The 26,781-nt window shown below is 40.6% G+C and overlaps 2 protein-coding genes across 20 annotated transcripts in view; one reads left to right on the forward strand and one right to left on the reverse strand.

Annotated features, from left to right (window-relative positions):
• COMT (catechol-O-methyltransferase) lies at nucleotides 1–25,671 on the reverse strand. 9 transcript variants are annotated; one of them, XM_075041550.1, is made up of 6 exons: nucleotides 22,068–22,129; nucleotides 8,638–8,714; nucleotides 7,070–7,352; nucleotides 5,111–5,304; nucleotides 2,999–3,130; nucleotides 1–412 (listed from the first exon to the last, which is right to left on the reverse strand). In XM_075041550.1, exons 3-6 carry the CDS (start codon nucleotides 7,350–7,352, stop codon nucleotides 233–235), a joined length of 789 nt encoding a protein of 262 aa, XP_074897651.1. In that variant the 5' UTR covers nucleotides 8,638–8,714; nucleotides 22,068–22,129; the 3' UTR covers nucleotides 1–232. The 9 variants fall into 9 exon arrangements, with proteins under 9 accessions (XP_074897651.1, XP_074897644.1, XP_074897650.1 ...); XM_075041543.1 differs by lacking the exon at nucleotides 22,068–22,129 and adding an exon at nucleotides 19,183–19,363; XM_075041549.1 differs by lacking the exon at nucleotides 22,068–22,129 and adding an exon at nucleotides 17,769–18,103.
• The window catches only part of TXNRD2 (thioredoxin reductase 2), a 45,769-nt gene continuing 44,580 nt past the window's right edge, over nucleotides 25,593–26,781 (forward strand). For 6 of the 11 annotated variants that reach the window (XR_012652331.1, XR_012652332.1, XR_012652333.1 and 3 more), the window contains exon 1: nucleotides 25,593–25,738. Coding sequence is in view for 6 of the 11 variants with exons in the window: in XM_075041541.1 (XP_074897642.1) it covers nucleotides 25,663–25,738 (76 nt within the window). In the remaining 5 variants the exon portion in view is untranslated. The remainder of the gene's footprint in view (nucleotides 25,739–26,781) is intronic. The other 5 variants (XR_012652330.1, XM_075041540.1, XM_075041539.1 and 2 more) reach the window with 4 other exon arrangements.

The following is a 26,781-nucleotide window of genomic DNA, read 5'->3' on the forward strand; positions in this document are numbered from 1 at the left end:
AAACAATGGAACAGACCTTTGAGCAGTTACCCTACTTACTCCTGACCTTGGTTTCCACCTGGCCTACAATGATCTCCGCTAGTGCTTGCTTTAATTACAGGCTCCAAAAAAAAAAAAAAAAAAAAAAAAAAAAAAAAAAAAAAAAAATAAATAAATTTAAAGCATGGACAAGTTAACCCGTACAGTTGCATTTACATCATTTGAAACAAAGGTTGAGTATTGATAGCTGTCTTTATCCCAAAAATACAGCCTTTTCCATAGCATCCCCCACTTTCATATATTCCAGATGAGATGGGTAGTTAGTGCATTGGAAATGGGGGTTGTTGCGGATATAGTTAAGGAATTCTGGAGCTCCTGGGAAGATGATATTGTCAGCCAGAAGAACCGAGCCCTTCCTCAGCAAGTTGCATTCCTAGAAAGAAGAGAAATTGCTTCACGGTGGCTGTTAAGCAGACATTGGCTTGAATGTAACGTGCTTTCATGTTAACCAAGTCATATTCAAGTGCCTGCATCCAAAAATCCATTGTACTACGGATTTGGAGGGAAGAAAAGACATGGGAGAAGCTGAGTAACTCTCTGATCCTTTGTGGTCATGTTTAATAAGCTGACTTTTTCTGTTAACACAATCAGTAGAATGATAGAGATGCTGATAACATGTTGGGTCTTTCAGGTTCTGAAATAGCAAATCAAGTGCAGTGGAAGTGGTGCAGTTTGCTGCTCAGATTGTTTCCAACTATGTCTATATGATCAGTAAGATAGTTTTGTTTTGGCTCTCTTGCCTAATGTTTGAAAATGGCTTTACTGTTGCATTAAAATGTTGCAGTAGGTCTTAACATCGTCTGAGAGACCGGCATGTACCAGTCTGCTTTGGTAGTCTTGGTCAAACTCCAAAACCACTAAATGAATAAAAGAAATTTTCTGTGCTTTTTTTTTCCTTTAATCTTGTACAACTTCCTGCCACTTTGTTCAGGAGCTGGGCATGAAGCAGGGTTTGTGCACAATGAAGATCACTGACAAATTTCCACAAGGCATAATTAACTTGCAAGATTCACTTCAAGTGCAATGTTTATCCTCAGTAAACCTACAAACATAATTTTTACTGGTATTTTTGTCTAGTAGAAGTTGCTTATCTGAACTTACCAGCTGTTTTAAAACAGTCTGTAGTTAATCAGGCTGGTTGTTATTCTGTGTTTACAGGCAGCAGTTGCAGCCAAAACATGGAGTGGTTTTTGTCACTCCCGGTATATTAGAGAAGTCCTGTTGATGAATGCGCTGTGGAGGCTGTTTAGCTTACTGCTCTTGCCTCTGGTGACTGAACATCAGTCAGCACAGTAGAAGCAATTCAGAGACATGGCAAATATTCTCTGGTCTGTTGCATAGCTTATAGAAGCCTACCAGTGACAACACGCTGTATTTTCCACTGGTCATCAGGATTTCAGATGCTCTTTGTGTCAGGCTTTTCTAGAAGTGCATGAAAAGGAATGCTGTCTGGGCTACTTTCAATATGTATTTCATCTGAATATTTTATACACATATTTCGTATTCACTATTCATATTTCAATACATGCCAAAATTGCATGTTAGAAGGTTTGTAACATCTGAGGAAATGTGGAGATCTTTTCTTCATCTTTCTCCTCTTAATTTCTAAGGTGTTTGGTTTTTTTTAAGCAAAGCAACTTTATGTCACAGTTGCATCAGACTGACCACTACAATGGAACTAAACTACCTGTTTGTTTTGGCTGTGTTGTGAAGGTTAAGCTCCCTCTGATAAGGATGCGCTAGCTCTTCCCAGTGGAAAGAGCTCAGTCATCCTTACAAAGCCAGTTAAAAAGAAAACATTCTCTGGGTACAAAATAACTGTAGGGAGGGAACATTTTCTTCAGCTACTGCTGTGTAAATTCAATACTGGCTGTTCATAACCCCAAACAAATTTCCTTTCAAACAGCTATCTGGAAGACAGGGCTGAAATTAAAAAAACAGGGGAGCCTGGATGAGAAAATAATGTTGTAGTCCTCAAGCAGGGGTCAAGAAGAAGTTGGCAGGTTCTCAATGTAAGAGGCAGCCTCAAAAAAAGTGGATTTATTTGTGAAGAAAATAATTGAAAAATTACACTTCCATACAAATAGTTAGGCAGTTGTAGAAAATTTTATCAGCCTGCAGCTCCAAAGCTAGGAGAGTATCTGTATATGCTGTGTTGATAGATACAGATGTTGTGAATCTCAGTTATTTAACACTTGAAAATACCTTCCTATTGAGAAGTCCTGTAGTAGTTACCTCACTTATCACTACCTGCTGCTGTTACAGCCAACTTGTTTTGTAATGCTAACAGTAATGGTTAAGGCGGGTTGGGAAGAAATGACCATAATTTTTCCACATTCAGGGCTGGAGGTAGAGTAGCACAGCACTTCCCTAGCAAGTGCCTGACTGGGGCAGTCCACACTCCTCCAAAGGTTGCTTTGCAGTCAATTAATAAGGTGGTTTAAAGAGTCCCAGAAAGGTGATACCCAGCTGTGCTACCAAAATAGGATTTCATCAAAAGGCTCTGCTGGCACCACAGACCCATGCAAAAAAAGGAGTACTGAGGAAATTAGAGAGGTGGAGCTGGGATATGCAGGTCCTAAGTCTCACCTGCTCCAAGGATGAGGATGTTTTGGGGTCAAGTGTTCCAGTTAGTGACCATGCATGCAGACACTCCTTCTAGGGAGTGTAAGACCCAGACCATGTACTCCGCCAGCTGGGATTTCTACTGCAGACCCGTTTGTTCCGGAAACAAAATGGTTCAACAGTATTTGCCAAGTCCTGAGCTATGTAGCGTTAGCAATTGTCCCTGACAAAAGTTTGGGATCCTGTCCCGCAAATCCTCTTTTCTTGTAAGGTTTCTATTTTGGCTACCATTCTTCATTTTACAGAGGATGAGGTCCTTCATAAAGAATATAGGCCTCACAGACATCAAGGCATTTGCTACTTTACTTTTAAGACTGGAATTGTGCAAACTCACCTGAAGTAGGATGGTGTCTGGTGTGTACCTGTCTTTCCAGTGGTCTAGAAAGACAAAATCCAGAGTATCCACTTCATATTTTTTCTTCAGCTGGGGGATTATTTCCTCTGAAGGGCCTTCTAGGAGTTTTACCTGAAATGCAAATCCATCTGATGAACTGTGAACCATTAAGAAAAAGCACATGCCTCTAGCTTATTTTAAATTGTGGCTAGACATCAGTGATCCTGATTATAGCTCAATATTGCCTCAGTTTAATTATTTTATAGAGCTAGATCAAGTGTACTTTTTTCTTTTTGACAAATCAACTCAGTTATGTTCCAAAATATGGGTTTGGGTGGTTTTGTGGTTTTGGTTTTTTTTAATAATAGCAGAAAAAGTGACCTGTTGTTTCTGTTGGATAATGTGATTCTTTACTGGTAACATGGGAATCTCCTGTTGAAAACAATACTTTTAATTACTTTTTTAGTTACATCTCAGTTGAATCTTGTAGTCCAAGGGAAGGAAAAAATACAGAGAACAGGTTAGTTTAGAACAATGCTGGAGGCCACAGTGTGTAGAATTGGTATGCCCAGTAGAGGGAGGAGGCAGGACAGAGGCTATTACATCTTCCTCACGGGTTTATTGGCATAAATACTGTTAAATTGAAAGAAGCTGCTGCACACTGATTTGTTAAGCAAGCGCCATATACTGTGAGCAGAGGGAAAAAATGGCAAGGAAATCTCTCTGGTTTATGACTCATAGCTGATCAGGAGATTAAATCAGATGGGGAAAATGCAATTTTAGGTGTCACTAGTACTTCAGGTTCTCTTCAAGAAGTTAAATGCATTAGAAGATCTCATGTTGGGATTTATTTCCTCTAGTTTTATCATCTATGTTGAAGGGAGTTGCCTAGTTGAATAGACAGGCACTTCTTAGGCATGAATCCCCTGACCTGCTGTAGATGTCTGCCTTGGGCTGAGATGGATTATAGACTGGAAATACCTGCATCTCAACCAACCGTACAGAGAGTCAAGACACGTCAGATTGCACAAAATTCAGGTATATATATTGTGACCAACTAGATTTGGGTAAGTACCTCTCCTCTGAAGTCCATAGCACGTAATGCAACTGCTTCTTGTGAGCTTTTGTAATAAATTAGACTATGGTTCAGTTTTCTGTTGTACTCGATCTTGACACTGATTTGAACCTTTCAGTTTATATATAGAAAACCAATATTCTCGTCTAGCTTTTGGGAGGTAACATAGTGAAGTCCTCAGCTGTACTGCTGTGAGAGGTCAGGGACTGTAACTAGGCATAGAGCTAGTTAAATTAGTAAGGACTGTGGGTGCAAGAAAAAAAATACAAAATGTCTATGAATAAATGCTGGACAGAAAGCATAGGCTTCTGATTATCAGGAGCAGGAATCTGTGGGGTAGTCTTGTAGTTCAATAATGGCAGTAAATCTAACCAGTTTTGCAATAGTGGTTACTAATTTTACGAAAAACTGTGTGTGCTGATGTCCTGTGACTATAATAAGTGAAATAACTGACCCCGGAGCCTCCCTCCAGGTCTGTATTTTTCTTACAGTCACTATGTGTTTTGAAAATAGCTCTCAGCAAATGGCCTGTCTACTGTACTTACCAGTGAATAGTGAAGAGACCAAACTGGAAGATGAAGTCTAAATGCTTTCAAAATGTTAAGGAGATATGGATAATATATGATCGTTTCTGGTCTTGCCCCTCTGAATCTTCACCCTGACACACGTAGCAAAGAACTCTGGCGAACAACCCTGATTGTTTTGGTCATGCACACGTCTTGATAAACCTCAAACTCTACCATGACTCCCAGCTGGGTCTGCATCGTACTTGGACATCTGACTGATGCTAACAAATTTGCTCACTTGAACTCTATATACAAAAGAGCAGACAACTTTGGTCCTCTGCATGGACACTGGTAGCTTTTCCCTACTGTCAAGCCTGATGGTTAAACTGTGCATGTTCCCAAACACTTAGGGTGCTGTACTTGTTTGACAAGTAAAAGACAAATTTAAACCTATTATTGTTGTTTCTATAGATAAAGTCCCACTCTCTATGTATTGCTTCCTCGTACCAACCAGAGACAAATGGTATTTACCTTATCTTGTACTCCAGCAAACTCAATCATCTGTTTAGCTATAGCAGCAAATTCTGGGTTGAACTCCACAGTGAGAAGATAAGCTCCTGCCTTCAGTAGCCGAGCAATCCTAACTGCTGAGTAGCCACAGTATGTTCCCAGCTCAAGTGCAACTGATGGGTTGACCTCTTCCACTGTCTTGTCTAGAATTAAACCTGAATAAAATGGAAATAGGTTAACTTTGACAAAATCAAACTGGTTCACAAACAGAAGAGCAAGTTAGTGACAAGAAACTTACAATGTCCATGTACTACTCAGTTGCTCAGGACATTAAAAAATTAAGGGTTGATATATACTGTATCCTTTGCAAATTGGCTTATCTGTGATTAAGTTGATCATGGATATTCTAAGTTTCAAAATGCAAACTTTCAACTAAAAAAAAAAATCTTACTTAGCTTCACAATATAAACCTTTCTGAGTAAGGAAGTGCCTGAATTAACTAAAATATTTATAGTGTTACAAGGGAAAAACGCAGTGTTTTTTCCAAGAACTTATTGCAGAAACTGGCCATATTTGTGAAACGTGTAACTCCTGAATTCTGAGTGCTCATATTTGTTGCAAATGTTACATGCAGCAGTCTGATACAAAATTTCTTATCCTAAATACTTGTTTTTAAAGGGAAAAATAAAAGTCTAGTTATAAAGTTGCAAAATATTTGGATGGAAAACATTAGTCAATTGTTAACAACAAAAAAAATGTTCCCCAAAAGAGATGACAATGTACTATATTCAGTCCTTGTGAAGAAAAGGGTTTATTTGTGAGAAAACTCTCTCTTCTTACTTGTATGGCTAGAAACTTGATAACTAATCTGAAAAAGTATTTGAAGTGATTTTACACTGAGCCATGGAATTTTTCAATGTACATACACATTTCATTACATATTTTCCTGGGTGTCACTTGCTTATGAATAGTGTGATGATGCTTGCATCTTGAGGTCATGTGGTCACTCTCAAAATCTTAGGCACTAAAGATGCATTAACTTTGATGGCTCTCATCTGAGGAAATGTCATCTTGTCAGAGCAAAACTAGAGTGAAAGTCTTAAGAATATAATCCCAAATGATCAAAGTTTAGAGCTTTAAGAATTCCTACTCAGCCACCACCTACTGTTCTGTTGCCCTAAGCATCCCAGCCTGGTATGCAGAAGAGGTAGTTTCACAAAATGTACCCATGACAGGGAAGCATTTTTATTACAGTTGTATTTCATTAGCTATGATAATCCCAGATGAAGCAAACTTCCCCTGCAATTTCCCAGCAAGAGGTACTTTTGTGTTGAATTCATAAGGGACCATGTTAACATTTTTCCATTACAGTATTTTGAAGATTGTCACTTTCATGCATCTAAGAAAAAAAATATTTTGTCCACATATTTTCCTTTAGGAGGCAAGAACATTTACTTGCTAAGCAGCAACAATGCCTGATAGCTGCTTTTGGGTACTACATGGGTAGGATTTCTCCCCCCAATGGTAACTTGTAACGTATGGTTGCATGTACAAAATTCAGAGAGTTTAAAATACTTCTTTTTTCAATTTACTATCTTTTAGTTAAGGATCTGAAAGTACTTAACATAATGAATTATGCCTTAAGGCCACCCTGTATAGGAACTGCAGTATAACACAACCCTATAGTTTTCCCATAAACTGTCACCCTCTGCTTACATACTTGCAATGTACACAACATACAAACCCAGATTTGGTCCTCTGACTTCCTGGATTACTCACTGGATACCCCTCCTCAAAGATATCTATCTGCACAAGCATGCATTACTGTTTACAGAACTACTCTGCTGACCACAAGGCTGTTGCCGCTTTATTTTTTTTTTTTTTGGCAGCAAATGGAAGTCACCACGTGAATACAATAAGATGTCCTATACTATGCTAGACTTGAAGGATCTTTTAAGTGCTGATCCCTGCTGCAATTACCTTTCTCATCGCCCACATTCATGGCCCACTCTTTCTGGGAGCAGTACTTATCTATAGTGTCCAGCACACTACAGGGGTCTCCTCGGACTGCATTCTGCAGCACGAAATTTAAAATCCTCTGTTCTTTGCTCTGATTCATGATGAAATTGGTTATTTTCTCCCGGATTATTTCATTCCAGATAAGGGCTGCAGTGGCGTTTTTCCTGATGAGCACCACAAAGACCAGCAAAACGAAAAGCAGGATGAAGACAATGAACAAAAGGACTGAAGAGCTCTCCAGCATCTGGAAGGAAAGAGAAAAACAGCCCAGGGTTAAGGTGGCACGGGAGAGAGCTATCCTTTTTGTAAATATTAAGCTGAATAACTCAAAACCAACTGTACTGAACAGGAACACACAGAGTTTAATTACGATATTGTCCAGAGTAGCTGAAAATTACTCTCTGTCACTTGATAATGGATGGTGCTCTGTGGCACACCCTTTAGAAGTCAATTTTACAGGCAGTCAACAAGTAGCTTTATTTAATGCTCTGGTCCCTTCCCCCACACAGCTGCTCAGTCTGGGCTTCAAGCATGCCACTGCACAAGAAGCCTCTCGGCATCAAAGCTGTTCTAACCATTTTTCAGAGGATTTAAAATCTTAAATTAGAGCCTGCATGTGAACCCACTCTCCTAATTTTTGAGCATTGGGAAACTTCTAAGCTGGCCTTGGTAAGAAAATATGGAATGTCACCCTTCAATTTTGAGCACAGTATCAGCAGAAACTGGGCACTGTTAGGTAACATTCTTTTTCAAATCAGTCTACAGGTCCTAAGTTACTACCTTGCATGCAGACTTCTTTGCTAGCACCTGCCCTTCTTGCATGGTCTGCAGAGAAGCTGAGCTTGATGTTTCAGTAGGACTCAGCCTGCCTCCTTCCTTTCAGAGCCTGCAGCACAGGTACCCAGCTGGAATGGTTTACAGAAGATAGTAGCCTTTTTCCTGCTTATAAAACCTTTGACATGAGCCATCAATCTGATACTTTTGAGAACGAGATATGTTTCCTTTTATAAAGTAGGGATGTTTTCTCACTGGTTATAAAAACCTAAAACTGAATCCCTGAATCAGAGAAGAGCCCAGGCTCATAAGATTGAAGAGATGTAACAAAAAGGCACAATGTACTTCTCTGATGGGCCAGCTCAAATTATCTGATGGGATTGTGCCTATTCTCCCCCTGAAATTCAGTGTCATAGCTAGAGGTGCCTATGTGTGTGCAGCATGGGTGGTGTGTTTCTGTTTGAGAGTTAAGGGCATCTGAACATAAAGCTCAGCAGATGGGATGCATGTCACCCTGTACAGCTCAAGCAATAAATCCCATCAAAGCCATTTGCTCTGATGGATTTCTGACAAGTTAGTATAGAGAAAGGTGCATTTGGTTTCATGCAGGAGTCACAGCACAAAAGATCTGATAAGGAAAGAGTTCTTAAAGTTAAGGAATTGATTCAGCCTTTGAGAGGGTGCCAAACTAAGGGTTGTGATTTGCCTGAGGGTTCTCTGCATGTGAAGTTCCCCTTGTACAACCCAAAACACACCTCATTCCTGATGATGTAGCTTATAACACCTCCACTTTTCCACCTCTGCTTCCCACAAGCAGGGGCTGACAGTTGAACTGTGGGAGGAGACCACAGGTTAGAATGTGCTCTAGTTAGTATCGGGATGAGTGAATGCCAAGTTCATTTGTTCTTTAAGTCTAATTAGTCATTTGAACACAGGTCTAAACAATTCAGAATCAATTTCTTAACCTCTGCAGGCTGGCTTGAGTTGCACTAGTTTTTAAACTGTTATTTTTAAAGAACATGATGCTCAACTCTTTCTAGTCTCTGATTCTTTCTATTAAGTCTCTTCCTCTCTGAGCTTGCTAAAAACAGTGAACAGTTTCCACTTGCACTTGTATTAATGTTCCACCTACCTGGAGTTCAGCAAAAGCATTGGTCCAACAGGCGCTACAACATCCTCAAAAGTTTTGCCTAGTTGCCCAAGACCAGAGGTAAAGGGTCTATATGATTAGCCAAATATTCCCCCAGATCTCTTCCTACATGTTCTTGCTTCCCTTTTTTGTTTGTTTCCCCCAAAATTGTCCCAGGAAAATCCTAAATTTTATGGGTGGTTAGACCTCCATTCTGTAGTGGGACTTGGCACATACACATTACACATGGGAAAAAAATCTATCCCACTGCCTTAAGTTTTCAGTCATTACGCAGAACACATTTTGAGTTCAGAAGATGACTGAGTTTCCATGGAGATATGCTCAACCTACAGTACAGCTGATGTTTGTTCACCCATCCACTTATCTTAGCTGCACAGCAAGTATGATTTGTTTGGAGCAGATAAAAGCCTATTTCTCTTGCTTTTAAGTATTTACCAATGTCAATGCTTACGTTTAATGCTTTCCTTGCAAAGTCTGACCTGAGATACTTCCTTTCAGGGCTCACCAGCATCATTAGCATATGAAAATCTTGCTTCTTGGGCTTTCTGAATTTTGTTTCCTAGCTAATAAGAACCTGCTGCTTTACCTCAACAGAATCATCAAGGCCCGGCCCCCCAGTTTTTTCCATTCTCAAATGTTATCCCAGAGGCACTACCACTGTTGCTGATTGGCTCGGCCTTGGCCTGTGGCAGGTCCGTCTTAGAGCTGACTGGCATTGGCTCAGACTTAGGGGAAGCTTCTAGCAGCTTCTCACAGAAGCCACCCCTATAACTGCCCCCCCCCCCTCCCCCCCCCAAAACCTTGCCACACAAACCCAATACATCTGTCCACTGAGAAGCTGGATTGGGCTATATATCATGGGTTTAACAGAAAAATATCTCTCTGGCTTCACTTGGCTTGTCTTCACTTGGCTTTCATGGCTTAGTTGATTTTATGGTCATTGTTGATGGATTTGGATTACTGACATAGTTGAGAAATAATTATTCTGAACTGCAGTGAATGGATGGCCAGAAACCATTTACTGATGCCAGCAGGTGTCTAACCTTCCTGCCTTTGGACAAGGGAAACCATGTGAGCCCTGCATGCCAGTGACTCACTTGGTGGCAGTCCAACCATATTCAGGTCCCTCTAGAGCTGAAGACTGCTTGCATTCAGAATTATTTCAGGCTACTGCCAGACATAATCCTCTGGTTATAATGGATACTTTGGCATCCTCTGAGTACAACTTGCCACAGGCTGTTGCTTTGGCACTACAAGATTCTGCCAGCGTGTTTGGGGCTGCCCTTCAAAGATCTGTTGGACAGCAAAAATGGATGATAGCTGCAGGATAAACTAGGTGGTGTATTTTTTAAGGAAAAGATTTCCTCCTTTATTGCTTAGCATAGATATGAGACCATTTGGTGAGATTTCTCAAAACAGGGAGAGAGAGCATCTGTAGGCTAACTCAGCCCCACTCCCTGTCCTGCAGGAACGCTGAGACTTCTTCTTTGGACCTTAACAAAAAGGACCTGCTTGACAGTAAAATCCTGCCCCTCCATTTTCACATTGTTTCCCAGGCATGGAAAAGTATCAGCAAACCAGATTTCCATTGTCTTATTTTCCCACACTGCTACAGGCTTTATACACCAGAATTACAAGACATCACATGCTCAAAAGCCCATGTATTAAAGAAGGACAGCTTCTTCATTGTCTGCAGCCTGTGAAATGTTATTTCTTAATGTATCTCTGTTAGCCAAAGCAGAGAAAAGCACTCAGATTAGACCTGCTGATTTTTAGTAACTTCAGCTGATCTCAAACAAATAAATACTTTACTCTCATCCTTACTTGGACAGCAGTATCCTTTTAAATATTTTGTTGTTTTAAGAATGCACTTTGTGCAGGGAAAGACACCTTGTTTGAGATGTACATGCCCTATCTTTTCAAAGGCATAGATTGCATTTAGGCTGCTGCCACCCATGGCAGATACTGCAGTGTGACAACTTGATACTAAGATGCAACTAGCTTGACAAAAAGGTCTTAAAGTGGGATATGCTTCTGAACCACGCAGATAGCCATAGCCTTCTATCTCTTCTAGCCATTCCTTATTCAAAAGCATGAGCAGGCTGACAGCCCTTTAGGCTTGTCTGGAAAGGCAACTGATAGTTCTGCTGGGCCACCTGGAAAACAAATTTTGGATCTTCAGCTATGAAATCTTACTGCTTCAAGTTTACCCAAGAATCCCCTCTGAAGGCAAAATACTGACCTGCATTTCTCTTCGTGTCTCTTTGGATCTAGAGTTACGAGTGGCTGTTAGCATTGGTTTGTTTACATGTTTTGTGTAACATATGTGTCAAGAAGACAAAAAAAGCTATAAAGTTAAGCTCAAACGTGTGTGATTTGGGGATGGTCTTAGATCTAAAACTTAAGCAAGGAAGCAATTCAGCTTGGCTACTTCTATGATCAAGTGCTCAGAGGAGGGATCCATTTCTTACAGTGCCTCAGTTAGACCTTTGCACTTCTGAGTCCCACATGAATGCTACCATACGTAACAGCAGAGCCCACCTACCTCCACAGATCTTTAGAGGTTGCTCACAGGTAGCAACAACCTATATAGTACATGCTCCTTTTTTTCCACTCCTAGACAAGTGCACCTGGTTTTGCTGTAGCAAGGAATTTTTTTCAACTATTGGGGTTTTTTTATTATTATTATTATTGCTGTATAACACCCCAGCGCCTTCATAAGCTGGTAGTATGGGTTGTTCTTAGCAGAGCTCCTTTAGGAGACAATTATCCTTAAAACCACTTTCCCGAGAAGTTAAAAGGAGCAAAACAGACATATCTTGTTTTTCTTTTCTTTTCCTTTTTTTTTTTAAACACAGTTTCTTTTACAAAGTTTGTCCCTCTTAATTTCTGTCTTCTTAGATGTGAAAATAAATTTAGTGATAGCAGTAGGCTGTAAGAGCAGCCTGCCAAGAGCAAGATGCATTGGTGATGGTCATGCACCCGGGGGGGGGGGGGGGGGGTGTGTGTGGTGGAAATCTGTACCAAAATAGGTAATTGCTTTCATATTCTTAGCTGGAAAATATTTGATATGAAAATTAAGTGCATAATTCAACCAATTTAAAACTACCACTATCTAAGAGACAGTCATGTTATGACAGCTTTAGAAAATGCAACTGTAATTTTAGCTTTAATGTGGATTCATGAGATTCATTAAATATGCAATAAAACTGAACTTGCAAATAGTCAAGTTTCCCATAACCATTTATTACAAGGCAATCACTCTTACTATTTAATGCTTGTACTGAGGTTCCAAATACACAGTTAACACTGCAACCTCTTCTGTGCATTAGAAACACCATGATAAAGTAAGCCTTCTCTTTGAAAGCTAAAATTTAAAGTGGAAAATAGCAGGCAAAATGAAAAATTCAGCAACAGAATAAACAGAAAACTGGAGGGATAACATTATGGAAAGGAATGAATAACACGTATCACTAAATCTGCTTTTGAGAAGACAGAGTTTAAAAGAAAACATATTAAAATTTCATGCCCAAACCTGTCAAACTACTGACGAGTCTTTCTAAAGCACTGGGTTATTTTCTTATGCATGTAATCTTACCCAATTTGGCAGGTTTCATAAGACCAAATCATAACTTGACAATGCAGTTCAGCAGTTTTCCCCTGATGCAAACCATAACCAAACAATCAGCATTTGAATAGGAGTACCTCTGTTTCAGCTTACAGAGATTTAAAAAGACACTTTCAAAGAGAAAAACAAACACAAATTGTGGGAATCTGCTGCCCCAACTTATCTGCCCCTGAAGATAAAATACCCAAGTCCTTCTAATGGCTATAAAAGAAACTTCAAGAGACTGGCTCAGCCTTAGGGATCTATTATTATGGCAGTAGTTGTTAAATTAGGGGATTCACTACCCCCTTACTATTATATGATCTCCAGTTTTTCTGAAAACATAAAAATGCCCATGTGATGGAGCACAAAGCAATACATCCTTTTCTTTATTCTTGTACAGGTGACTCCAGATATTTCACCAAGGGTTACAATAAGGATCTTTCAGTAATGCTATTTATCAGTCCTTCTAGTAAATTTTTCCATGTAGTGTTAAAAAATAATTGGTCTTAGAACTCCCTGAAGTGAAAAAATAAGGATTAGAACAATTAGTAACACCAACTTTTAAGGTAACTCTGAGTAACCAGATGAATTTAAATTGAGATTTTTCTTAGTGTTTCATAAAAACTGTATGAAGTTTTCAAAACACTATTAGAGGAAGGTGTGTGGAGATTTGATCTAAACTACTGATTGCTACTGTTTCTCTCTCAGATTCCAAAACAACCTCCCTCAGCTAAAAACTGATATTTACTGAGAAGAAAAATAAACATGTTGAAAGTAAGCACCTTTAATAAGAACCTATGTCTTCGTGAGTTCCACACTCAGTGAATTAAAAAAGTATCAAATTTGATTATTTAACTATTCTGAAGCTTGGTTCATTACATTATGAGTAATTAACAAGACCTCATTTCCTACAGATGCAACAATAAGAGATGACAGGTATTAAAATACTTGGGAGGTTGAAAACTGTTGGATAGAACACTTTACTGATCAAGGTCAATCCTTATAAGCCTAATTACAGAACCTCTCATTACAATTTTAGCTTGGATAAACTGATATTGATTTGCTTTGTACTGAAAATGAAGTCCTAAATATAATCACAAAAAAATCTCTTTTACAAAGACAGCACATACATTAGACTGCTATACTCCAGGACTGGAATGAGAGTAAACTTTGTGATCCTGAGTCAGGGGACTTAGGTTTGAGTCTCATTTTGGCAATATTTTTCTGATATGATCTTGGGTGAGCTGCCTTACCTACATCTTTGTTGCCACAAGAGTAAATTAAAGTTACTGCTACCTCTGTAACTTTCAAGGTGTTATAAAGCTGAATTAATCTTTGTCAGAAAAGTCCTGAGGAAAGGCAAAGTGATTTTATCTGCATTAACTAAAGAGATCAATTTTGGGATACCAAGACAGCAAATGCCTATGTGACATTATTATTCTTGAGTTTATGGACAACAGGGAAAATGTGGAGACAAACAGTGCTTCAAACACTTTCCTTAAATGATTTCAACCTGCTGACAAATCAAGCCTTTGAGGAAAGATGATGTTGCATCCAATCTTGCTATAATTTTTCTTGCATTTAATCTAACTGCCAAGTACTGGTTGGCTGTTTAAGAGTTTATTATGACCCTCCAAGCATCCAGACAGTACTTCAGCATTCTAATGCTAAAGGGTTTAGAATCCAATTTAGACTTTATTAGCTCACATAACCTGGTGAATGGGGAGTGTTTGGTAAATTTATACCATTCAACCTTTTTTCACAAAAGAATCTCTCCATCGGTCTGATGGTATTGAGGATAATAGAAATGGTCTACAATAGTAGAGTGCCAGGGGACAACAGGGCTTAACTCATTGCAAAGACACTGCTGTTAAGTCTGCAGAGAGAAAAATGTTATAAAGCAAACAATTTTCTAGAGGTTTTTTACAAAGGCCATATAAATTAAGAGATTAAACCCTCCCATACATGTACCTGTGTGAAGGACGTACGTGTACCCTTTATTATTAGAAAAGGGTTAAAAATGTTTTAAGTTCAAACTCTTTAAAAGCTTTTGCTGAAATTATGCTTTTAAGTTTCTCATGCACTAAAGTATGTAGAGGATTTGCATATTAGCAAGGATATATTAGCTGTTTAAGAAACATTGTGAAAACAATGCAGAAGAGTCAGCACATTTCTACACATATTTTAACAATGTCTGTTGCTCTGCACTAGGCCAGAGATCTGTGCCATGACTGGGACAGGAGTTCCTGACTCTGTGTCCTATGCTGTCGCGAATGAGGCAGTCTCTGTTTTGTGATCTTTTCCCAGAGCAAAAAAGGCAGAGATTTTGGTCAGAAAGTCTAAACTAACTTCAGCCAAACATATTGTATCCTGTTGCTGTAGGCAACAAAATTCAACAGCTTCATACTTTAGTGCTTTCAAAGGTCAAAAAAAAATTTTTTTACCTCCTATTTTTTCATTATTGTTTATGTATTTTCAAATGAGTGCAACACTGTGAAGAATAATCAGGATATTGCCAAATGTGAATAGCTTGTGTTTCAACAGGAACTTAGTCTGGGAGTTTGACATTCAGATTTTCCACTGACATCATGAAAACAAGCTGAACAGACTTTACATAATTTTTCACTACATACTTCTTGCGTGAAATCTAAATTTCCCTCTTCCTAGGTTTTTCCAAATTACTACAGTTTAGCTTCACTACCATGACTACAAAAATTCAGACCTCTATAAATACAAAGTTCTGATGATTTTTTTTCCCCCTAAGCCTTTTGTCTTTTCTTTTTCCCTCTTTTCAGGTTGAAAGGAAACAAATACTTCTTACTGCATGAAAAGAAAAGAACAGAAAACTGCCTATTGCCTATTAGGGAGCCCCACCAACTATGCTTCATAAGGTTGTTTAAATCCATTCTCCCCAGATAGATTTTAATTTAGATAATTGCTACCCACTCAAAACTCCCTTCACAGTAGCCATTTTCTGTGACATCCAGTGCTATCACCCAAAGGAAAAGGTTTATATAATGGTTTATGTGCCCCATAAAGAAGAGCCGACTTCAGAATAAACTGCCCACACAGACAGGCCTCATCTCCATTCAGCAAGCAGGTCCATGTGGATCTGTAGTATTCTGGTCCAGACTGGCCTAGTGAACACACTGCACAATTAAAGCCAGAGTTCGAGGTGAGGCAATTCTTAAAGGATAATGCACTTTACCTGAGCAAACACAGCTTTTCAGGAATAAGATCCTTCCAGGTACCTCTAGGAAGCATTTGTTTCTAACAGTCCTTATTCCCACTCCAGAACTCCAGATGTGTTTGTACTATTCATACTAGTGTTTGAGGCCAGTGGTTGGCTTAGCTCAGCTAAATTGTACGAATCCCACCTGGGAGGCAGTGGACTGCTAAAAGCAGAAAGTGGTCTGCCCTGTCAGCACACTAGGAGCTGGTCTGTAAAAAGTTTTCTCAGCTGAGATTTTCATGTTCCTCAGGGGGGTAAAACAAGCTCCAATGGAATGATTTTGTCCCAAATGAAGGTAGGGAGAAAGGGCTGGAAGAGGAAAGACCAAAATGGCTAGTTGCCCTCAGTATAATCACCTGTGACAGACCTATTTCACATTCTCTCTTTATATCACAAAGATCAAGGGCTCAATCCTCAGTGTCCCAAATCCCCACTGCGTGCTACTGCCCTGCTTCCAAGGCTACCGGCTAATCTAGTGTAAATCTGTCTCTCCCAGCACAGCTTTCTGCTCTCCACAAGCTGCTCCTCAGACCAGGGGGAGTGCATGACTGCAACTTGGTAGTGAGGACCCCGTACTGAGGAATGTGAAAGAGTAGGAAGGAAATCGCTGCTGAAAAGATGGCTTATTTCTATGGAAATGAACAGCTCTAACAGGCCAGGCAAGGTGGGATCCACCACAGCACAGCAGGTACCCAAAGCACTGCGTGGTGAGAGGCAGCCTAACTGCGACAGAGCAGGGCACAAGACCTTGGTCTCAAATCCTGACCAAATGCCTCCCCCCAGAAAAGTAGCTGGAGTGGGCATAGAGTATCTCTTACTTTAGCTAGGAAGTAGCTAAACCTCTCTTCTGAGAAATCTCTCCTGAGAGAGTTTTAGCAAAACTGGTATGGATAGCCTCACACATTAAGATCTCGTTCCAACAACTGCTGCCAAAATTATGTTTTTTCAGAAAATTCCCAGTCAGTTCTAATTCAAGTGATCCTGAAGGAATGCTGAAAGACAACAGTGTGGGACTGGCAGAGATAAACCTGATACCAGCTCCAGGCTGCTAAGAAATACTGCTACACTTGAGTGACAAGTAAATTATTTGCAGTGTTAATGTGCTTAAACTGTTTTTCCACTGATGGAAACTAAAGCTGTAAATCAGGAAATTTTTCTTTTGCATTTAAATACTGCAGTGCTGTGCAAATGCATGAGATAATGAACCTGAGGGCTTTGTTAGAGGAGTCCATGGCTGAGTAAGCAGAAAAAAGTAAGCTTAGGTAGAGAGATTAAGTATAGGTTGTTTATGGAGATCACTGGTATGACATATGGTTGACAGTATTGGTAAATATGAGTTTGTTTTTAAAGGACAGAAGGTAAAGAATGTCTCTAAAGGGCATCAGAAAGATACTCGATAAGCAAACAGGGCTAGCAAGCAAAAGTACTAGCTTTTTGTCTGTTCTTCGCAGACATTTTGCTGTAGCAGAACTCCCTCTTGAGAAGGAAAATCCCTGTAAAACACAGCTGCAGCAACACATTTATAAAAGCTATTCAGACAAATATGACTGAACTGAAGCTTGACTTCCATTCAGCTTTTTCTTGAATACAAATGAGTACCAAATTCCAGCATACTTATAGCCATAAATTACATTCTCAATTTAGTCGGGGTTATCTCATCTCACTTCTCTCAACTGTCAAGGTTTACAATACAGTACAAATGCATTACACACAAATATGTCCTATTCTCTCTGTGAAAGCTGTTGCTGCCCACGGACTGGCTTCCTGACAATGAGTACCAGTCAGAATGTGAAAAACGCCGTTTCTTTTGTATTCACCACTTTTTAAAATAGTGACATTATCTAAGATAACAAATCATGTCAAGTCTGAGGAATAAGAAAATATAAATATGTACCTTTCTCAGTACAGCAGAAGCTGTTCCCTCCGATCTTTTCCTGTGCTGCTCTGATGTGGATTTTATAGAATAAGAGTCCAAGAGCCTGCAGTATTCAGTCACATTCGATCACATCACAGGAATAGCTTATCAGTTCTGTTACACAGACTCTAAAAGGAGCGGTGTCCTTTTGCCCAACTCCTCCTTTCACATATTTCTGCGCTCCTTAAAGGTACTCAGTGCTCTAATAATCTTTGAGAAAGCTATTCATCTGTCCCTTAATGACAGTGTTCTTGTTACTTAGTTACAGCACAGTGAATGCTGACAAAGTCAGGTATGAGCCAAATCTGTGCTCAGTGTAAATGCACTGTGTTCAATCAAGCAACTCCAGGAATGAATTTGGCCCAAGGGATTTAGTTCGGTTTTTTCAGCTCAGACGTGGCATGCTACAGCCAGTGCAGAAGTCGTAGAAACAAGAACTAGGCATGTGGGTTAAGTACAGAGTGCTGCTGGAGGGAGGGGAAGCACGTACAGCAAATTGCTTAACAGCAACTAGTAGGAGGAGGTGCAGTCAATACATTATAAATAGTATACTTGGATTTCTATAGCTTCTAGTTGGAAAAATATTCTGCTACAAACAGCCCTAAGATAAAAGAAGAGGCTTATTCTAATAAACCTTGTTCTTGGCTTGACTGTCTGCATTGTTATTGTTTCCTTCGAGGTAGAAACAATATAATCAAGCTGCAATTAAATTGCACCATAAAAGAAAATAATAAGAAAAAACAAAACTCAAACATAACGTGGTAGTAGTTCTCTGCTGTATTCTCACTACAAAACTCAGACCTAGTCTAGTGTTTGAAGCTCTAGCCTAGGAACTTTTTAAAGATTCAAAGAAAGAGTTTGTATCAAATGTGGCAGAAACAGGAGGTGAAGAACTGAAAACAGGCTTTGTCACATGAGGGGGGAAGTCCTTGAAAGAATTAGGGACTGCCTAAGAGCATGACAAGAGAAAAATAAAAAATTTTAAGTGGATGGATTGAATAAAGAATTGTGGAAAAAAGAGGTAGGTGAAGATCAAAGTTGTTTTACTAACTCTAAACAAAACATAACTAAGACCCTGCAATATAGCATAGTACCTAATGTCAATACAGAATAACTTTGAAGCATCCCTTCCACATATAACAGAGCTTTAGCTCAACAAATACTTTCTTATAATCCAGACATCAAGCAGAACAAAGAATGAAATAAGCAATACTGCACTCCAGCTTCAGTGACAGTAATTTCCTGTCTGGTCAAAAGCTGACTGTGAAAGCATGACAGGTTATATCTGCACATTCCCTGATGCCACCCACAGTTAAAATTAACTGAGAATTTCTTCTCTGCTGGGCTGTGGAGAAAAGAGCTTAAAACAGTAAAACTTCTTCTATGCACTGACCTGGTTCTGTAAGCATACAGCTATTCTTTGGAGATGTCCTTGCAGTTAACTATAGCTAGTTGTGAACTGGTGGGTGGTATCAGCCCAGCTTCTGCTTAGCAATATAAATTAGTGCCAAGACTTAACAGATTGAGCAGCATCCCATGACAACACTTCTAAAGGACTTCTAACTTTGAGCTGGATCATATTCTTCAGGCTAGAAGCATGGGAGGAGCAAACTTGCTTCTGCCTGCCCACAACTGTTTACTTGTATGATAAAGGCTATGCCTGCAAAGTAACCCTTTCTGTTGTCTAGATATGTCATTACATAAGTCAAAATGGTGAATGGCAGTAACTGCAAATTAGATAAAGCCAGAGGTTCAGTTAGTTAAACCACCCAAACTGTGTGATAATGTAAGTTGCTCCCAAGTTAAAAGAAAACTTGTAATACGTTATTATGGGATATTTTCTTCTCCAAGAGAAGTTTCTTTGGTAGACTGGTAGACATTGGCTTATGCCTTTCTTTAATTTACTTTTTTGCCCAAGACAGGGCCTATATAGATATGGATATTTTTGTAAGTTTTCACTAACATAATAACAATGCTACAAACTCCAGAGTGCATACATTTATACACTATTCACATGATTTATCCTTGTAATGATGCTTGTGTCCTAGTAAAAATTTACCCTGATATTAATACATCCAGGTTAGAGAACTGTGGAAAGCTATAAATGTATTGGTGTAATACAATTTTTACATAGAGACAAGATCTTAAAGCATGGATTTGGTATTGCAGAACGTCAGGATACTGCATTCACAGGGCACGCCTATGGGAAGATGTAGACCCAGGATGTCTTAGCCTGGGAGCAACATCACATGAATAGCAACAGGTCAGAGTAACTGGCTAGTGCAGACTGACTCACTCTGACAGTTTAACAGGGTTAAGCTCAGATCTGTATGCACAAACTTGAGTAGACTTGCTCATGTACAGAGCTCCCAATTGCAAATGGAGGCTATACAGCTGCAATCACATGATGCAACGTGGCAGTGCTATTCCCACTTGCTGTGCATAGCACGGAGCTAAAGCTTTCTAAGTAAATCCATGCCTGGCATAACAACAAATGGCATTCCCTTCTTCTAATAATCCTGGCCAAAGACTGGTTTTTAAAAGCCTAAACAAAGAGAGACAGGAGAGCGAGCACATTATCGTAAACCCCACAGATTATGTGAAACATGGAGTGGAAGAAAATTCTTTTGAGCTTGCATTTTCAGAATAGCAGGAGGGATTTTCTTTTATGTGAATTTGCCGTTTTCAACAGTCAAATTAGTTTCTCTTGCTGAGAAACATGCAACAGTGGAATTTTGAAAAAGGAAGCACCACTCATATATGAATCAGGAAACTGCCTGGAGATATCTAAAATAGGAAACAGCTAAAAGAGAAGAAAGATGGCCAGCAAAGTTGTATTCTAACATTTAACAGATTATACAAGCAGTTAGACTATTTTGCGTTTACTGTGCATCTTAAAATGTCATCATGTAGACGAAAAAAAACTTCCTGCTTTCTAAGACTTTATAACTCCTCATAAAAACTTTGAAGCTCAGTTAAGTCTGACATATTTCTGTCTTTTCTCCCCTCGCTTTTTTGGTAATATGTGTATGTTGAAGCATTTGAATGAAGTCAAGAACTTGTGTTACTTGAAGCTTCATTTGTCTCTGCTGTTTTTTTCCCCTCATTTGCAATCAACCAGTTGTTTAGGACAAACTATGAACAGAAGATTCTATGTTAAGGAAGGAAGGAATAAAATGGCATAGATTAAATTCTCAACAGCAACGAGTCCTACTCAGACAAATTTCTGAAAATAAAAAAAAAGCAAACAAAGGGAGAAATTGCAATAAAACTGAAATGTTAAAGCATTTTTGTTGGTTTATTAACCACACAAATGTTTTAAGTAGAGGAAACATTGTTAGCCAAAGGATGTATTCTTTGTAACAGGATGTCCTTTTGGGGCACCTAGCAAATATTAGAATGGTTGGTTTTCTTTCAGAATTACATTTTTAAATGGAATTTAAAGTATGACCTGATTTAGAGTAATTTTGTCCTATGTGTACTTTTCTTAGCTTTTTCAATGATGTAGTTTGTTTAGATACATTTACAGACCTTACATAAAAAAATTATTAGGTAACGGGATATATTTGTCCCACCTTAACAAGATGTTGTAAACTTACTAGACTTTGCACGGAAATCTGATCAGCACCTCAATCTCATAAACCAAAATTAGTCCTTTTCTTCCCTTATCAGTTTGACTTTTAACTCTCCTAAAGATGGATTTGTCAAAGCTCTTAAACGCAGATATAAAAAATGCAGAAGAGTACAGCAGAGTTTGACTGTAAGCAAACACCCACAGACTCCTTCATGCCAATGTGAAGCAATAGCCAGCAAAAAATAGTATTAGAAAATTCTTGCTACACAGGTCAGTTAAGAAGCCTCAAATAAAAGTGGTAAAAATACTTCTCTGGTTTGTCCAGGATCTGTGCCTTCAAACAAGGGTCCTCACTTGTCAGCATAACCCCCGTGTTAGAATGCTATCCATATATTTAGCAATTTGAATCATGAGAAGGTTTTACCTTGCTTTGAAAAAAGACTGGTAACCACTCCTCCCCTGCTACCATTTATTCTGTCCTTTTCATAGCTCTGGGATATGGTTCTCTCAGTTGCCAGGGACTATGCCACCATTTCCACTTTCGTATTCACCATGTGACATGCCTTTCTTCCAACATGCTTTTTCTTTCCCTCCTCCTTCCTCCTTAATGCTAAGGACACCATGCTACACAGTAGCAGAGGAACAACAAGAAAAAAGAGTACAATCAATCACAAGAGAGATGGTAAGAAACCAAAAAGTCCTACCTCATGCAGAGACCTCATAGTTCAACCAGTGATCCAGTACAGTTCACTGACACTTCTGTACATTATTAGTTAGGTCACGTCACAAAATGCAACCTTTGATATAACCCATTTCCAACCCCACCCACTAAAAAAGAAACAAGTTATGACTTCCAAAGATGGTATCTGACACATTTCTTCTTTCCCCCACCCTGCCAGGTCACTAATCCGGGAACATAAGACATAAAGCAAACCATGCCAGAAAAACAGGAAAGACATGAAGATGTTTGAAAAGTCAAATTTCTAAAATGTTATGTAGAAAAGGTAGTTGGTCCTGGTTGTCTTCATGAGGAAGAATTTATGTAAGCCATTAATAAATGTAACAAAAAGTATTTCATATGAAGAAAAAAAGAGTACAGAATTCCAAGCTGTCCTTACAATAAATTCAAAAAGAGAAAGTCTGTCCATTAACAGAACCAATTCATGCCTTACAAAACCTCTACTTTTGTTGAATGGATTTATATACATTTCTGAAACGTATTACAGTGGTGTTTCCTTTGCCCTTTTAATACTACACTGTTTACAGTACATTGAATAAACACCTTCCCCTGGAAATAAACCAAACCACATCTAATGTATTAAGTTAATTTATTACTTTAAATATGACTAGCTACAACTGACAAAATTCTGCAGAAATATGTTAAGTCTGATAGCTATCTTGTAAGAAGTTCTTTTTTAATCCCATGTTTTGAAAAAATATGCTTTCACTGCAGAAACACAATGCTTCATGTAAATGATTCCTGATACTAGAATGTATTTGCCACTAAAGGACTTAATGCTTGTTTTCTTAAAAGAAATTAATATATATATTTTATATATATGTAAAAAAAGTATATCACTAATTATTCTGATCAGCTTAATGCTAACAACAAAAGAATTAAAGTAAGAGGATAGAAAGCTATAGGAGATGAGCCAAACACACAGCAGAAGCCACACCTGATAACCAGAATCTGTCTTTCATCCCTAAGAAAGATTTTTGAAGTGTAGTGCAGACACACCTACTCAGTGCTGACTGCAGCAAATATCAGCAGCTACTCCTCTTATTGATATTGTCACCATGGGCAAACCCTACTCCTCATTGCTGATATTTGCCTCTACCGTTCTCAGCGATCAATTTTGTGAGAATGTGCAAAAACAAGCAGAGTGGCATTACACAGGCTTTGTACTTTCTTCTGAAGATAGCAGTCCTGATGGGAAAGCCTTAGCCTGTGGAACTGCACAGTGCTTTATCATTAGCTGTGAGATACAGTCAGAGGGCTGGTGACACCCCAGCTTCACTCAGGCTGCCAGTGGCACAGCAGCAGCTATGGATAGTTCTGGTTCCCAGATGATTTAAGAAGGATGCCAAGTGAAAGCAACTGACTCACTTTCAAGCTAGAAAAGAGAAGTTGTGTGCTGATGTGTTTAGGAAAACACAAACATCTAAAAGAAGCTACAACCTCACCACTGCTGCGTAGGCTGTGGTTCACTTAGACTCTGAGCTCTAAAATAATGAAAGCAATCAGTAATGCTGGTGTACAGTGTGGCTGTTACAATGGGCACTTGGTCAAGATCCTGTCCTTAGAAGAATTTAGAAGCATTACTCCAAATTTATCATCAATTCTTTCCTAAATTGCCACTGTAGGTGCTGTTTAAAGGTAATGTTTCCTACTAACAGCTTTGCTACGTTTAAGGCCTTTCCTTATTAGCAAAAAACCATAATGCTGCAGGGACATTTCTTCAAATAAACTTGTTTTGTGTTTGGGGAAATTTAATTCTATCCTTCATCCTATGTGTCTGAACTAAATGCTGTGTGAAGAGCATATGCTCAACACTGCCTGATTCAATTCAGGATAGTGGCTAAAATGAACAGCTAAAACAACCTTGCATGCATGCACCTGAAAAGCATAAAAGATTAGTATCTGAACACGCTTGCAGTTTCTTTAATTCAAAGGCCTCTCAGTATGCTCTAGTCATGTATTTCTACTGCTGCTGCAGTGGGTAAGAATCTTTCTAGTGATTTATTGATTAGTGCTGCAGGAGGCAACGGAGAGGGGTTTTACCTTTTTTGTTGTTTTTAACAGCAGTGATACTAGACAAGTTGTCAGTCCATTTACTAAAGTGATAGTAACTCCTGTTTCATGTATTTTCAAACATTAATGGAGTGAAAAAATTTAGACCTACAGTGGAGGTGATGTTTGTTCTACAAAACTTTCTTCTGAGTATTTTAATTTCCTGCCATTTCTCCTCAATTGTAGATGATCGATGGCTTCCGAAACAAAATTGTTGGATGCTGCCCCCTTGTGAGCCAGGCCCTTGCTCCGGAACCAGCTGAACCATCACTACCTAAAACATTTTTCCTGTCGCCAGCTTCCTCCCCCCAAGAAAAAACAGCTGATTCTTTGTCCCAAACTCTGATTTGGCTATGGTGGTATTTATGACATATGACTCACTACATAGAGCAGCCTGCAGGATCACTACTGTCCTTCAGTAAAGGCCAACAGCCAGCACTTCTGAATGAGAAAGAACTTGTTCCCTGTGGTATTGTTTTGATCAGTGCCTACTTTGAGGCCTTTTACCTTAGGCTGCCAGAATACATTACAGGCATTAATAACTCTCACAACTCCCATCCGAAGTAGGTCAGCAGCATCACCCTTGTTTAATCAATAGCTGGCATGTGGCACAGGGATAGGAAACGCTACCGAAGTCTGTGAAACATCCATCGGAGGTGCTCCAACAGGTCGTGCAGATATCCATACCACCACAGTCAAACCATGTGTTAAAGCTGTTTGTGCTGGTCTAGTTCACTGACCTGTGTAGCATGTGCCCCGCTCCACCATTTTGGTTGAGGAAGCCCTCTTCTCTCCGACCCGAGTCCCTAGCGCCTGCTCTCAACGCTGAATATATCTTAGCCACAGGAATCCGAAGCAACGTCCCGTTGCCTGTAATACCTCATGGAAGGGAGAGGCTTTATTCAAACCACCTTCTCGGAGGTTTTTAACTTTCAGTCTGCGCACTGCACCTTTGGAAGGGGCTGTGGTAGCCAGCCTCTCACCGTGTCTGTTACAAAGGGACGTGCAGTTTCAGAGGGGAAAGAACAGGGCTCTGAATAGCGGTGAAGGTTCTGGGCACTCGTCGCGTTCCTCTTCTTTCCCTAAAGGCCTCTCCTGAACCCCTTTTGCAGCAGCACCTCAGGGAGAAGCCAGTCAAGCAAAGCGTGGGGTTTTTTTTCCCCTTCCAAGCGCCTGATTTTAAGGCAAACGCGCCTCTCTAACGCCAGAGTCTGTGCCCGCCTTCTAAAACGGCCTCTGGCGGCTTCGCAGCGGCTCCAGAAGCCGGAGCCCCCGGCGCAGGGCGTGCGTTCTCTCCGGGCGGGAAGCGGCCGCCTCCCCTCAGGGCTGCGCCGAGGGCGGGCGTTCTGCTCGCACGCGCGACGCGGCGGCCCGCGCGCCCCTTCATCCCACCGCCTTCACGGGGCTCCGCCGCCCTCACCTGCCCGGCGTCGCCGCCCTCCGCTCAGGCGCTGCTCGGCCACCTCGCAGGGGTCCTGGGCGGGCGCGGAGGCCCTTTGCCGTACAGCATGGCGGCGCTATGGCGGAGGCGGGAGCGTCTCCTGGGAGTGTCGGGGCTCTGCCGTACAGTACGAGCCCTCTCAGGTACGGGGTGCCCTCTGGGCTCGGGCCTGGCAGAGGCAGCGCCTCCGCCGAAAGCGCCTGGGGAGGATCTCCCGAGCCCATCCCACCACCCGCACGGCGGGGAGAGGCCCGCCGAAGCCTTCCTTGGGCGACCGCTGTGGGGACCGGAGACTGCCGCCCGCCCCGGCGGCGCCGCTCTCCTCCCTCAGCGGCCGAGGCGGGGAGGGTGGCGGGCTGCCTCCATCCATAACGGCTTTTAGAGCCACCCCCGCCCCGATGCCTCTCTCGGAGCCCGTCCCTCGGCCCTTGTGTTGCTGAGGGAGTCCCCGGCCGCAGGTGGCCGTGAAGTGGGAAAAGCCTCCTGCGCCCCTGAGGTGGGGCTTTCTGGAGAGGTACCGGAGCAGCCCGTGAGGCAGCCAAACCTTTCCTCCAGGCTTAACTGCAACGACCTGCGGGGTGTCATCCTTCACAATCCAGCTGCCCGCCCATAACTGCCAAGAAAAGCCCCCCAGCCCTATGGTGGCACAGCTGGTGTCAGAGGCTGCGGGCCTCAGCTGTCCTCCCTGAACAACTGACAGCTCTGTGAAAGTAGGGCTTGTCCTGATGCCCTTGCTAAGAAACGAGTTATTGCTCACTTGTGGGCTTCTCCTGCCACTTCAAAACTGATCTGGGGCAGTGGGCTGATCTGTGGGGACGCTGAGGTGGCAGAAGGGGCCAGCTTCCCTCTGACAGCCGCCACCACCACCCCTGCAAGGCCTACACTGCAGCTGAAGCTTTGCGAGTCTGATAAGGTGACCCCACTGAAAAATCTCTGTGTAGAACTTGCTGCTGTAATGCAGAGACGGAAGACCTATAGTGGATCCCAGTTGCAACTGTCTAATCATGCAGACAGAGCTTCTTCGGACGTTGCGTAAAAATCTAATCTATTTCCTCACTTCTTTTGCATTGCTTTATTTTCTCTATTTCATTCACGAAACTAGACTAGGTAGTTAAATGATTTTTGGATAATGCTTTGGGACACTGGAAAAACACAGTGCCCTAATAAAGTAAAGAAAACCCAAATC

The sequence above is a fragment of the Buteo buteo genome, chromosome 11 (genome assembly GCF_964188355.1).
Source record: "Buteo buteo chromosome 11, bButBut1.hap1.1, whole genome shotgun sequence".
In the NCBI taxonomy this organism is placed as follows: domain Eukaryota; kingdom Metazoa; phylum Chordata; class Aves; order Accipitriformes; family Accipitridae; genus Buteo; species Buteo buteo.